This window comes from Triturus cristatus, chromosome 1_2, assembly GCF_964204655.1.
Source record: "Triturus cristatus chromosome 1_2, aTriCri1.1, whole genome shotgun sequence".
NCBI lineage: Eukaryota > Metazoa > Chordata > Amphibia > Caudata > Salamandridae > Triturus > Triturus cristatus.
Window position 1 is genome coordinate 28703713 of NC_140580.1, and position 15331 is coordinate 28719043.

A 15331-nucleotide genomic window follows, 5' to 3' on the forward strand; every position below is an offset into this window, starting at 1 on the left:
ATGTTGCAGTTGTTCCAGTACACCAGTAGATGGCAGCATAAGACTGCTAACACTCCGCTTGAAGCATCCTAACAAAAGCACTCCATTACCACATATTTCTTACCTGGCGGTGCAGAGAGTCTTTGTTCACCAGCTCGTTTTCAAGCTTGTCATTGAGGTCGTGTATGGATGTGGCCTCTCTCTGAGCTGCCAGGTAGCGCTTTTCCAGGGTGGCGATCCGCCGCTCCATGTCACCTTTCTGAGCCATGGCCTGGAGAGACACAAGAGCTACATGAATTGGCCAAAACAGAATAATAATATCTGTTACCCCCAAATCATATATATATATATATATATATATATATATATATATATATATCTACACGCACACACATATTTTAACTGGAAAAAACAAAGGTTGATGTGACATTATAGTTCGTAATTGTAATAATATCTTACTTTACATGGAAAAAAAACCTTAGGACTTCACTGAAAAAAAACATCATTAAAGGTACTTTATACTTAGGTGAAGATATCTGTTAATACATACCATTTTAAACTAACAAAAACAGTAGAATTCATCAGTTATAGTTATTTCAAGTAACTATAACTCCCGTCCCTACTATTCACAGTGTTGTCACCAATGATGACAGTGCAGATGTTGCAGTGATGTTATCTTTTTATTTTTTTATTTATTGAATAGAATACAGAGGGTACATTTAAAAAAAGTAAATAGACTAAGAGGAGTAACAATTGATTGCATACATATAGCAAATAATCATGTCAAGCAAACAAGGGAAAGCAAACAAAAAGAAAAAAAGGAAAGAAATAACTATAGATGTCTAGAGAATCATACAAAACATTCCCATATGCGGCCGAATTTTTGCACTGAGTGTATACCTCCAGTTTTGCCAGTGCCCGTTCCCCCTCATATATGTCTTTCATAAGGGCAAGCCATTCAAAACAAATAGGAGGGTTAGGGGAAATCCATCCCTTCGCGGTGAAGAGGTGGGCAGCGACTAGTGCAATAGATTCAAAACTTCTCATGGCATGATTATCACTCTCCTTAAGCCCTAGCATGATCTCTTTGTTAGTGAAGAAAAAATTAGAACCCAAACATTGACCAATATGTTGTGGATCTTCCTCCCAAAAAACACCGAATATAGGACAGGTGCAGAAAATTTGGAGGATGTTGGCTGCCATAAAACCACACTTAGGACAACATGATCTGTCTACTCCATCTCCCACAGGCCCCTGTGCCTTTTGTTGCCATTTACTAATCCTTTCAGGAGTGTAATAAAGCATACAGATATTTCGGAATTGTTGCAGCTTTAGATTTATAGAATGGATAGAATAGTACCCAGAGCTGAAACAATCTCAGAAGTATCTGTACTAGTACCTAGTGTCTGACTCCATTTGGAAGCTAAGCGATTAGTGTCATCACTCCTGAAATAGTTGTGAATATATTGAACTAATTCTGGCTTTAAGCGAAAGATTTTAAAAAGATGTCAGTAGTTCATGAGAATGTGGAAATTGCAGCCGTTGACGTTTTACAAAGTAGTCTCTAATTTGTAAATATTTGAAAAAAGATTGTTGGGGAAGACTAAAGGCAGATTGTAAAGATGCAAAGGTACAGAAGCCGGTAAAATCATAAAGCTGGCCAAGTCGTTCAATTTCACACCTTGCCCACCTGCAAGCAGTAAGATCATGAAATATACTTGGGAGAATTAGGTTATTCCATAGTTTGAAATAGTCATGTTGTGATCTTCAAGAGAGAATGAGCAATAATCAAGTGCAGTAGTGGCTCCTAATTAAGCCTCCATATTTGTTCAGAAGTAGCAGTAATCGAAACCCCAAGGTAAGTTACAACAGCAAAGCTACCAATTATAGGTGTAGACAAATCTAAGTTATGAAGGATTTGAGTTTTATGAGAGTTGAGTTTATACCCTGAAAAGTGGCCAAAAGTTTTCGCTACTTCGTAAATTGCAGTCAATGCTGTTGCAGGGTCAGATGAAAAAAACGCATTATCGTCGGCCTAAGCAATAGCCTTCAGTTGGTATATCCCATTACTAAATAGAGTAATAGAAGTATTCTGATTCAATGCTGTAATGAATGGCTCAATATATAAAGCAAACAGCATAGGTGAAAGCGGGCACCCCTGCCAGGTACCGCGACGAATCAGAAAAGGAGTAGAATGCAGGATGGTATATAACATTTTAGCCTGTGGGTTGATATATAACGCACAAATCCATTTAAAAAGCGGCCTGGTAGGCCGTTAATAGTTCATGTTACCCATAGTGCATACCACACTACGCAGTCGAATGCTTTTTCAGCATCTAAAATTACATCCCCAAATTATGAGATGTCCTGTTAGCAATATCGAAAGCTGTTATGGCTGTATTAACATGAGCAGATACGAGATCTGGCATAAAAGGCGCTAAGCGGTTAGCCAGTACTTTGGCAAAGATTTTAGCGTCGGAGTTAATGAGGGATATTGGGCGATAGGACCCGCAATCGTCCGCAGATTTCCCCTTTTTAAGAAAGAAAATAATGTTAGGCATATCCCAAGATTTGGGAGCTTCCATACATTCCCCTGTCTGATCTATTACATCAGGAAGTAACGGGAGAATAGAATTTTAAAAAGTTTTATGAAATTCCATTGGGAGAGTATCATCCCCAGCAGGTTTGCCAGAGGGCAGCGCTGCTATCGCAGATGCAATTTCTTCATTGGTAATATCTTGTTGGAGAAGATCAGCTGCGTCCAGACTCAAAGGTAGAAGGTCGCAGAGTTGTAAGTAATCTTCTAATGCAATATTGTCTAGATAACAGGACGAGGTGTACTGTAAAGTTCCTTGTAAAACTGGGTAAATTGCTCAAGAATTTTGTCAGGGGAAGTGTATAATCGGCCATCCCTGCCCTTTATCACGTCTATCCGCGTTTTAGATTATTTTCAGCAACCTGGTATGCCAAGACCCTGCCAACCTGATCCCCATACTCATATTGACGAGAGGGATTTTTGTTATAGGCAATTGCTATCTTTTCTTTCAGCATCCTGCTCAAGAGTAAGCGCTTATCTATTAGGGAAGCATATCTTTGATCGCTATTTGGACCTCTCGACCTAAGTTCGTCTGCATGCTGAACTTCTAATCTTTTTAATGTATTGCTATTTGACTTCACACTATTCTGATGAGTTTTATTCAAGTTGTAAATATACTGTTGAGTGATATCCCGTACATAAGCTTTCATTGTATCCCATACAATAAAAGGAGAAGCAGTATCAATATTGGACCGTAAAAACTCAGTAAGAGCCCCTTGAGTGTAAGTTAAATATTCTGGGTCAGTCAGTAGATATCAGGGGAATGAAAAAGATCGCTTGCTCTTATCTGCAGTGGCTAGCTGAAAGCTGGTCAGAACTGGGTTATGATCAGAGCTTATCCGTGGACAGACTTCCATTTGAGCTGCTGCTAAAATACGATTACTAGCGAAGACCAGGGGCCATATGTAGGTAGAACGTGTTTTGCGATTCTCTAATTGCAATTTTTAGGGAATCGCAATTAGAGAATTGCAATACGGAATGTAGGTAGGATTAGCAAATATTTTTGCGAATCCTACATATTCCTTAATAGCGAATTGCAAATTGCAATTCGCAATTAAGGAATACCTCCCCATTCATTCCTATGGGCCTAGAGGCCCATAGGAATGAATAGGAAGACATTCTCAATTTGCGATTCTCAATTAGAGAATCGCAAATTGAGAATGCAATTTCAAGTGTGCCAGGGTGTCAAAAGGACACCCTGTTGCACCCCTGAAATGAGCATGGGTGCACATGTGGCACACATACATGCCCTAAGGACATGTGTGTGCACCACATGCCACTTTGAAACATGCAAAAATATGCATTTGTGAAAGAAATCGTAAATTACCACCAACCTGTAGTTGGTGGTAATTTGCGATTCCTTAAGGCCAAATTGAACTTTTTTGGTGCTTTTTACATTGCATTTGAGGAATCGCAAAATTTGCGATTCCTTAAATGCAATGGCAAAATAAGGAATCGCATATTTAGCGATTCCTTATTTTGCACCCAGATTTGCCTTCCTACATACCACTTAGCAAAATTGCGATCGCAAATGCCGAAATTCGGCGAATTTCGGCGTTTGCGATCGCAATTTTGCTTTCTACATATGGCCCCAGATCTCTTCTTGAATAATGTTGGTGGGGGGTGGAATAGTTTGTAAATTCTGGTGAGGTGGTATGTAATGTCCCCCATAAGTCTGACAAACTGTGAAGCCGAGCCAATTCATAGACTGACTATCGAACCCTCTGCATCCTTGGAAATGCGGGCCTATTAGTCAAGTCAATATCATAGTTTAATGTACAATTAAAGTCCCACAAAATAATCACTTCTTCTTGCCAATCAAGGAATTCCAGCATTAATTTATTGGAAAGAGTGGGATCATCCGAATTTGGACCAAACACTGCACAGAGAACACATTTTTTGTTATAAATTTCGAGTTGTGCAATGGCCCATTTACCGCTAGGGTCAGAAGTGGTTTTAAGTTTTTTGCAGGCTAGCCGCTTGTCCTTAAGAATTGCTACACCTCTAATTGCTGCACCCTGTGAAGTACATTCAATAATTTCAATGCCTAACTGTTTGAGCAAGCCTCTGTCTTTATTAGCCAGGTGTGTCTCTTCAAGAATTACCAAATGAGGTTTATAAAGCTTAAGCTCCTGCCTAACCAATTGGTGCTTAGGTGACACATTCAACCCAGCTGCATTCCAGCTTATACATCTAATTAACTCCATCACAGAGCATATAACAATTCAAGCAATATGTAGTTTTTACATTTCCCCAGACATTATCCCTTAAGATATTTGAGAGATAAAAAGTTTTAAGAGCAAGAATTAGAAGAAAAAAGAAAGAAAATAGACCACGACTTGAAGGCATTGAACATTTGCAATTTATCGAATTGTTTGCATTTGATTTGATCTGTACCTCCTGTATTTTAAACCCCCAGTACCCCCCAAATTTGCTTTGATGTTATCAATGATATCACAGAATATGTTAAATTTAGCAGTGCCTGGAGAGGGTGCAAGCTATAGTATTTTTTATATATATATATTTCTGAGCTTGAATATATATATATATATATATATATATATATATATATATATTCCGCTCCGTTTTTCCACCATCGCGACCTCAGCACTCTTCTTGACGGGTGCAAGTAACAATGGAGGTGGGTCCATTTAAATATTAAGCTCCGGTCTAACAAAAGACGCACAGCACTCACGGGGTACTTTTAAAGATTATATTTGCGAGGACGCGTTTCGGCGTGTCTGCCTTCTTCCAGCTCGCTTTATTCACTAGCAGCAACTGTGTGTCAGTACTTTTAAAATGAAAAGTCAGTACCTATTGGACGCAGCAAATAAGGGGAGGAACTCCGCCATTGCGGGAATCAATGGTATGTTTCGAGTTGTTTTTCAACATTACATCGCCTCAATGATTTCATAAAGTCTTTGCATATTGTTCCACCCAATGGGCATTCCTCAAGAAACGTAGTTTCATTCTCCCCCTGGCTGCCACAATACTGTCCAAAGTACCTCCACTCGCTGTTACCAATCGCCGCTTCACAACCCCTCGTCGAACCATCTTGTTTCATGGCAATCCGCGCTGGAGCCGGCAAATTTCCGTTTCTCCACAAGTCTGGATGACTGGCGATACTATCGGCGCTGATACCACGAAGATCAATGTGGTGGTGCAAGTCGCTTGTGTTACATACTCCGCTCCGTTTTTCCACCATCGCGACCTCAGCACTCTTCTTGACGGGTGCAAGTAACAATGGAGGTGGGTCCATTTGAATATTAAGCTCCGGTCTAACAAAAGACGCACAGCACTCACGGGGCACTTTTAAAGATTATATTTGCGAGGACGCGTTTCGGCGTGTCTGCCTTCTTCCAGCTCGCTTTATTCACTAGTAGCAACTGTGTGTCAGTACTTTTAAAATGAAAAGTCAGTACCTATTGGACGCAGCAAATAAGGGGACGAACTCCGCCATTGCGGGAATCAATGGTATGTTTCGAGTTGTTTTTCAACATTACATCGCCTCAATGGTTTCATAAAGTCTTTGCATATTGTTCCACCCAATGGGCATTCCTCAAGAAACGTAGTTTCATTCTCCCCCTGGCTGCCACAATACTGTCCAAAGTACCTCCACTCGCTGTTACCAATCGCCGCTTCACAACCCCTCGTCGAACCATCTCGTTTCATGGCAATCCGCGCTGGAGCCGGCAAATTTCTGTTTCTCCACAAGTCTGGATGACTGGCGATACTATCGGCGCTGATACCACGAAGATCAATGTGGTGGTGCAAGTCGCTTGTGTTACATACTCCGCTCCGTTTTTCCACCATTGCGACCTCAGCACTCTTCTTGACGGGTGCAAGTAACAATGGAGGTGGGTCCATTTAAATATTAAGCTCCGGTCTAACAAAAGACGCACAGCACTCACTGGGTACTTTTAAAGATTATATTTGCGAGGACGCGTTTTGGCGTGTCTGCCTTCTTCCAGCTCGCTTTATTCACTAGCAGCAACTGTGTGTCAGTACTTTTAAAATGAAAAGTCAGTACCTATTGGACTCAGCAAAAAACAACTCGAAACATACCATTGATTCTCGCAATGGCGGAGTTCCTCCCCTTATTTGCTGCGTCCAATAGGTACTGACTTTTCATTTTAAAAGTACTGACACACAGTTGCTGCTAGTGAATAAAGCGAGCTGGAAGAAGGCAGACACGCCGAAACGCGTCCTCGCAAATATAATCTTTAAAAGCACCCCGTGAGTGCTGTACGTCTTTTGTTAGACCGGAGCTTAATATACACATATACACATATATATATATATACATATACACACACACACATATATATATATTTGTTTATATATTTATATATATATATGGCATCAAACAGAGTTAAAGAGGAGGGTTAAACAGTCTGATTTATTTTTTTGTAATATCGGTGGCGTTTAAGGTATCAGCACAAAATTTGGCAGCCAGTTTTTTGGGCCAGTTCTTAGGATGTGGAGGATCATGCACCCCACCTCAAAGGGGACACATTTGAAAGGTGGGTCAAAAGGGTGTCCATTTCCTAATCATTTTGACACCATTTGATAAATCGACACAAACTTTTACTAATCTGCGTATGGGGACAAAATCCATTCTTTGCAAATAATTTTGACACGGATTAATTTGCTTGGCATTTGGCAGGCAGCTGGCAACTTAAAATTAATGTCAAATGTAATCTAGATCCAGAAAATGCTCGAAGCCTCCATCATATACAACCACACACACCTGCCTTGATACAGACACACCAACCATTCTATTTGACCACAGCTACCATAAATCAACACACAATCACCATCTCACCATCAGACATGCCAACAATGAACAATAAATTAATTAAAGAAAATGTACCTTTTGGAAAAACCTCTGGAATTCAATGAACAAAGCTGTCAAAAGTAAAGTATGGTTGGAGTGGTACATTCACTTTACCCTTTCTGTGAAAAAAGGGAGTCATTGACAGTCAATGTAACTCCCAAAACTTTAAAAACCCTGGAATCCACCAGTTCTGATACCAAGGTACTCTGTCTACAGTGGCAAAGTGGGTGAAAAATGATGGGCTGGAATAGGGCCTGAGCGATTACCAGTGACTGATATTGATTCAAACATTCCTCTCATAAACTTGTTGTATCTTTTAAAGGGAGTGCCCCACGTAGGAAGGGCCCAGATGTGGTACCAGTCCTCACTCTGGAAAAGGACTCGAGCTATACTGTATTGAGGAGTTCTAAGTAGATGGAAACCTGTCTTGGGTTGTTTGTGGTTCCTGTCTAGAGGGGTCCTGGCTTGGTTGTTCGAGCTGGACTGTTCCTATTGGAGCAGGACCAAGACAAATTTGCATATGAGTGGGCTTTGTTTAGAGTAGCATAGTTGGTGAAAAACAAAAGAATGGAATGCATCTCGAGTTATCGCCAGTGCCTGGAAATATTTTAAGCACTTCTCCCATCAACTGAGGGTTGGCCAAATTGTCAAAGAATGTAGACCAGTAACACGGAGATGTTTTTTATACTGACTTCATCCCAATATGATCCCAAAGTTTTGCCAACAGCATCTCTCAAAAAAGATTGTATGTTTTTTATGCCTAAATGCTCTTTTGGGTGCAGGAGGCTAACTACCACTGACTTCGAGGACAAAGTGTGAAACTTCTATCAGTGTGATGCAATTTTTAAATATTGTCTGCTAAATGTTCATACACCTATAATATCCCTTGAACCTTATTCCTTGGGAAATGTCATATATCTGGCTTTTGAATAGTTCAGGATTCAATGTACTATAAAATTATCCAGCTGTTCCAGCATCAGGATCTGAGGGTTGCATATCATTTCAGTCTCTATTTTTAATTAAGCAGTCTCATATAGGAGAGTATTATTCCTGGTGGCTTCCCTTCTCCTAAACTACTTCACAGATTTACACCAAATCACAAAGGACATTTTTCCAGAAAAGAGCTGAGGTGGATCTGGCAAACGGCAGCAAAGTTATTAGCAAACCATAAAAATGTTCTTTTCATATGAAAACACAGACTACTCAGTATATATATATATATATATATATATATATATATATATATATATATATATATATATATATATATATATATATATATATATATATATATATATAATTTCACTGAAAAAACAAAGGTTAAAGTGAAGCATATGTTATATAATTAGTTGAAAACGTAAGTTAACATCTAACATTTTGAACTCAGAAAACACTGCAATTCACCAGTTAGTTTACTGAGCTAACTAGCAGTTGTGCCCCCACCATGCCCAGTGTTGTCATCAATGAAGTCATTTGAGATGTTATCAGTGATGTCATTGAACATGTTATGAGTGATACAGTTTGATTGCCTGGTTGCAACATGAACATTTTGGCAATCATCAGTTAATTTCCTCACATCCGTTCTTCGTCATTTACAACTGCATCCTTTAATATCCTTATTGAGAGCAGTCCAATTGATTTCTAGGTTCATTCATTTTTTGGTAAAAGCATTTCCATATGGAATGTCAGACGGCTTGCCTCTGAAGGCATCCACAGTGCTCCCCTTTCACATTTAAAATCATTTGCATGTAAGTGATGGGCACAGTGTTTTTTCTCAAACCACAGGGTACAAGTTGTTACAGAAACTTTGAAGCATATCATATTACTGAAGGAAACCTAAAGGTTTCACCTCTTTTTACAAAAGATGCATGAATACTCCCTTTAACAGCTGGCTTTGCCAAAGAAGTAGGGTCATGTCGACAGTTCACTAAATGAACCAGTGTCCTCTTAACGAATGCAAAGGCTTCAAACTCTGCCACTGCCCTTCTGCAAAATATGTATACATTACTTTTCTGTATTGTCTTGCATGGACCTAGAGATGCAGTGTCACCAACATATATTTGAGCTTAATGAAATGTTAACCTGTTAACCTGTAACACACACACTTACATATGTTTACACTAAGATTAAGTGAAACAAGTGTTACCATGTTTTGTTTTACTACGGATAGGGTATATGCATATTGACGTTGACATGGGTGGGCCATGGTGCTCAACTCCATCTAGGAAAGTACATTTTTCATTTCTACCTGCTGTGCGTCGCTCTCTTGTTTGTTTCAGACTCCAGAGTCTCTGTGTTCTCATTTAAACTTGATTTCTGTTAGTTTACTGGGTAAAGGTCAATTTTGCTTCAACTGATTACATGGACAATGTCTCTCAGCACTTACACGGGATGGGAGGCAGAGGAGGTGAATAAATCTTTATGAAATATTGTGAAGGGCGCAATGAGGCAAGAAGCTGGCATTGCATTATTCATGAGCAGGAGGCCGGCACCAAGTACAGTGGGAACACTTGTTTTTGAATGGTTCCTACTTAATGGGAACTTGGATGAAATGTCATGTTTTCTGTGTGAAGCTGAATTAGTCAGTTAGGACTTGATTTGATCTGAGATTGTAACATGACTACTTTACAAATAAACCATCAAAGCCTGCAAATCTACTCCTCTCTGTCATTACTGTGGGTTAAAACCTGCTTCACTGTCATTGAAATGGTACTGAATTGTTGATTTCAGCCCCGGTTTAGGATAAAGTTTCATACTAGTTGACATAGTAGGGTTTTGTGTTTGCACCAAGTTTGTGCAGTGCATATACCATCCCTATCTATCCCGCTATCAGACCTACCTTTGTAGTCTCAATATGCTACCCCTTGGACAGCACCATACAGACCTAGTCCTTCACACCAGCTGCCACAGTCAAAGAATTGCCACATAATGGAATGCCCTACCCTGGACTTCCTGCCCAATAATCAACATCTTTCTCTCAAGCCAGTAACTGAAACAACAACTCTAATAAGCCTTTGCCAGTCTACACATGGCATCTAATAAATGCCAACTAATATAAAAGGTGGGGGTTGGCAAGGTCTACAACCTGCCATGTAAGGGTGGCCTTGAATGGAGCGAGGAGAGGGGAGTGATTGGAGTAGCATCATATCCACTGAGCCAAGAAGACTACCTGGTACAAGGGATAATATCTAGTATCACAGTATTGAAAGCTGCTGCACATTTCCCTCAAGGATGAGTGGGAAACATATATGGGTTCACTATTCTCTAGATAAAAATTTTGGGGTGTCATGCTTGTGAACCTTTTCTAGTGTAGCATTATTTTCTAACAAGGAGTTCTCATTCCTAGTGTAATGTGATGGGAATAAACATGTCCGTAGTGGGTTTCATGTAGAATGGATGTATCTCAGAAAAACCTCAGTAAACAATGCATGTTCTATTTGGCCTTACCACTCATTGACTTGATTAAACGTTAATGATTCTGAAAGTAAATCATTTCCTACATCAGCATACTGAGGATTTATGAACTTTGAGTGAATGCATTGTGATGCTGCTCTGTTGCTATTGATGGCCACATGGTAATTTGATGGCTTGTCAGAGCCAATGGGAAGGTTGATAGTGTGGGTGAAACCTTTGAAATAAAGTATCATTTGGAAGGAGGCTCAGGTGTTGGCAGAATGTAGAGCCAAATTTAGGCTAGAAGGTAGAAAGCACATGTCCATTTTCAATAAGCGGTTTTCTTGCATTTCATTAACAGAGTTAGAGATCCTTTTTCTGATTTACAGGCAGCACCCTTGAACATCTTTCTACACGGAACACTAGAAGTGAGGAGATAATTCACCTACAGATGCCATCTTTCCAAAAATGCAAAACTCCGACACATTCAGGCCCTCGATATCATAACACCCTCTGGATCCTGTAATCCCTACCCTTGAGATTACTCCTACATTAGAAACCACATGAGGTACCAGTGACCCTCAGTGTAAATCCATATACGTGCTTATCAACACTGTATGCATCTCTTTGATGGTCCTTCTTCTCAATAACTAAACCCTATTAACTGTCCCATGAAGAATAAAACCTTCCAATACAATATTGCCTCACCTCACGGATATCCCGCTGGTACTTCACATTCATCTCCTCCGACTTGAGGAGATCCTTACGGGCGGTGGCCAGATCCTCTTCGAGTTCTGACACCCGGGCAGACAACGAAGAATGTCGATCTTTCGCCTGACACATCTCAAAGTTCTGCTTCTCAAGAAGTTCCTTGAGCTCGACCACACGTCCCACCTCATCTTCTGGATGCATAGAGCCATTATGCAGTCTCTGGAATTGGAAGCAAAAAGACTGCTTAGAACTACCTTGATTGTGAATGAAGCACGAATAATATGGAAAACGTGGACGGAAGACAGCAAGGAAGTGGAGGTAGGATCTAACTATAAATAATCACAATGTCGTCGATCTTCATCTGAAATGTGGGTGTGGTATTCTCAGTTTTTTGTTTGTGTTTAACCTTTGATAATCAGATATTTCAATCAAACAACACAGCTTAAACACCATGGAGATATATACATCTATTTTTTTCCCTTTAAGATTTAGAAAGGGAAAAAACCATGCCGCCCAATGCAGGCGCTAACAAATAGACTTTTAAAATGTTCTTTAATGTACAATTTCTATATATGCTCAGAGAAAATTGCAACTGTGCTATTTTGTTACATATATAAAAAATAAAGGAACTGATTTAATCATTGATAAAACTCAAACACATATATAATCATCATACGTTAAAACATTTTACAATATTTCAATGATATATATAACACGGTTATGGAATAAGGAAGAAATCGCCAAATTCACATAGTGATAGAGATAGCTAACTTGCCCTGTAAGAAAGTAGAATAATGTTGCTCAAATAGCTTACAGATCAATGGCGACCCACTACAATGGTATTGCCACAACTTAACTGATGCAAGAATTGTTGTATGACTATATTAAACATATACATAAATTCATGTATTATGTCAGAATCCACCCAGACTCAATCTTTTGTTTTAATATGTTTTTAAAATAGTTTTATTTAGCAAAAAAAGAGATAGATCGTCATTAAGTTCAATATTAGATGGAACTACATCTTTTGTTTTTACAAAGCTTGCTAGAGACAACACATTAATATACAGTAATATGCTTCTCAATTGAAGTGAAAAGGTAACAATGCAAGGCAAGTACGCAGCAGAGATGAGGAAGGATGAGAGAATGGGAAAAGAGGATCAAATTCCCTCAGCCAAATGTTATTAATGATTACAATGTTCCTTTATAGATTATCTGTGGACAATTTGCCTACCAATGATCAGGAGCATTGACAACTGGGCCTCAACAAACGGCTGTCGGGCACTAGCTGTTTTTTGGTATTAACGGAAAAACGGTTGTATTCTGAGCTTTAGAGTCCGATAAATTAACGCTGACGATGGCTTGTAGATGTTTCGTAATTTGCACCCCCCTCCCCATCACCCACGTCTTGCTTCTCCATTTGAGTGATTTGAAGAAAGATGAAACCCAAAGTTCAGGGAGCCGATGCCTACTAGTCTGGGCTATCAGAAACAGGGTTAGCCATTTCCTCACCAAGCATTCTTGTGAATTTTAAGGTACAGCAAGTCCAATGACGAGAATGCAGATGCCTTAACATGGCCTGCTGTGCCCTTGTCTCTGAAGTGGTGTTTCCTAAAATATGTGAACCAGGTTTCTTTCTCAAATTCCTTAATCTCCACCTCTAGATTAGCAAACTTGGCTTTAGAAGGCTCTTCTAAACTAAGTAGCAACAATACCATGGCTACAAGAGCATCTGAGAATCTAGGGAAGCAGTACGATTGTAACCTTTTGTGCTGGATGCCTTTAAAACTGGGTTTCTGCCAATGATCGTTCCTGAAGACACTACTCACCCACCAGAAAGCCATCTTGACTGCCTCTTTATAGCATACTTGTACAGGTTTGTTCAGTCATGCTGTGTGCTTCATCATATCCTGGAGTTTTCCATAATTCCACGTGGGTCTTTCAGGCTCATCTCTAGTGTTGATTAATTAGTTGCCCTACCTCTCAGTCCAAACTACCAGAGGTGTGAAAATAAGTTTTACTTTTGTGAATCATTCTCTTGAGGTACTGCTGGATCTTATGAATAGTCACATGGTCACGATTCACATTACAACTTGTCCCTTTCCCTCCCATAACCTGCCAATTACACTCTCTAGAGACAATATTCATTTTAAAGTACGCTGCAAAAGCGACCGTGACCAGCCATTAAATATTTATTCTATGCCTCCACAGATGTGCTCTCCTCCCAGTATTCTACCTACATTCTATAAGACACACAATGCACAACCACTTGCATCCACAACAACATGTACATCACTTACTAAACAGTCATACCAAATGAACAGCATCACCTCCTTGGAACTGGTTCTCAGGCCTCGGAGAGCCAGGAGACAACACACAATAACATAGCCATAGATGTGCAGTGATGCACTGTAAGAATATTGGTTGTTAGTTGGGGAGGATGTGATTCCTACCCAAGTGAAAAGTCTCAAAATGCAGTCAAGTCAAACACACAGTTTAAAAAATGTACCTGTTAGTTATGGCAGAGCGCAGTCAGGCTTAACTTAGGAAAATGTGCACCATTAAGCTGTCAAAAAGTCAAAACATATGCAATAAAAATCAAGTAACCAACTTCTAAAACTTAAAAACAAAAATAGGAACAAATTACTCTAAAATAACTAAACTTCAATAAGGGGGACCAGAGACATGAATTTTTAATGTTTTATAACAAACAGCACCAAGAAAAAGTAAAGCGCCTATCAGAAATCAATATTTCAAGTTGACTGAGACCAAGGCACAAATTCAATCCGGCCACAACGGAACAGAGGACGAACACACTAAGTGGGTCGTTCAGGTCAAAGTTTTTATCTCCTGATGTCGGGCCTAATTAAGATGTTGGTTGGACAGGCGCCTGACCGACACCATTGCGGAATGGAACCACCCCACTATAAGTCAGCGGTTCCACCAGCTGAATTAGGATGCGCCCTATGGGTGGTCAGAAACATCCATTTTACAATTGCAGCTTGTGCGGAGGCTGAAAAAGGGCCACAGCACAAGCTGCAATTGAAAAATTTATTTTTTCAAACATACCTGCACTGGTGTGCCAAACAGTGCAGGGATGTTTAGGGGGCACTATAGGTTCCCTCCAGGCCCCATAGCGGAGGTCGAGAGGAGAAGGGGACCCGAAAAGTCCCTTCCGGCCTGTCTTTTTAAGGCGGGCGGAATGCCATGAAAAGGCAGACAGAAAGCGACATCAAAATCCTGACAGCGGAGCTGAGGCTGGCACCCCCTTTGTTATGGGATTATTATTCTGCCCGCCTCCCTGACAGGCTCTGCGAACCCATCGGAAGCGGAGGGGATATTCCCCATTTGATTCCCTTTGACCGCCGGCATTGTAATACAGCGGTCGGACAGAAACCTATGATCTCAGGCGGAAAGCCTCAGACGAACTGTTACACTCAACATCATAATGAGGCCCTTAGCCTTTTTTATGGAGTCGAAGTCCTTCAGCGGGTAAAGGTTGAATGCCGTATCCAACAAAGTTCTTTCAAAGCCAGATTAACACTGGACATGGTACCATTGAAGCTGTTGGTTCTTGCAGGAAAAGCTCTGAGCAGGAAAATTGAAATTTCCTCTTGTCAAGTGGTCACTTTTCACCTTTAATGGACAAGAATTCTTGTTGGGTAGATAATTTTTACAGTCAAGAATTCTACTTATAAATTTATTCAGTTTTTTTGGAACGCAAAATCTTCCAGTTGGGTAAGCCTGAAGCTGAATCTGATGAAATCCTCTTATAATCAGACACCTTTGTGGCAAGGTCCTGCAGGATGTCTGGA

General features: G+C 40.1%; 1 protein-coding gene across 4 annotated transcripts in view; it reads right to left on the minus strand.

Moving 5' to 3' along the window:
* The window catches only part of PPFIA4 (PPFI scaffold protein A4), a 3163248-nt gene that overhangs the window by 1619128 nt on the left and 1528789 nt on the right, over positions 1 to 15331 (minus strand). For all 4 annotated transcript variants that reach the window (XM_085600211.1, XM_085600208.1, XM_085600219.1 and 1 more), the window contains 2 exons: positions 11514 to 11735; positions 104 to 250 (listed from right to left, as the gene is read on the minus strand). In XM_085600211.1, the coding sequence (XP_085456337.1) occupies positions 104 to 250; positions 11514 to 11735 (369 nt within the window). The remainder of the gene's footprint in view (positions 1 to 103; positions 251 to 11513; positions 11736 to 15331) is intronic.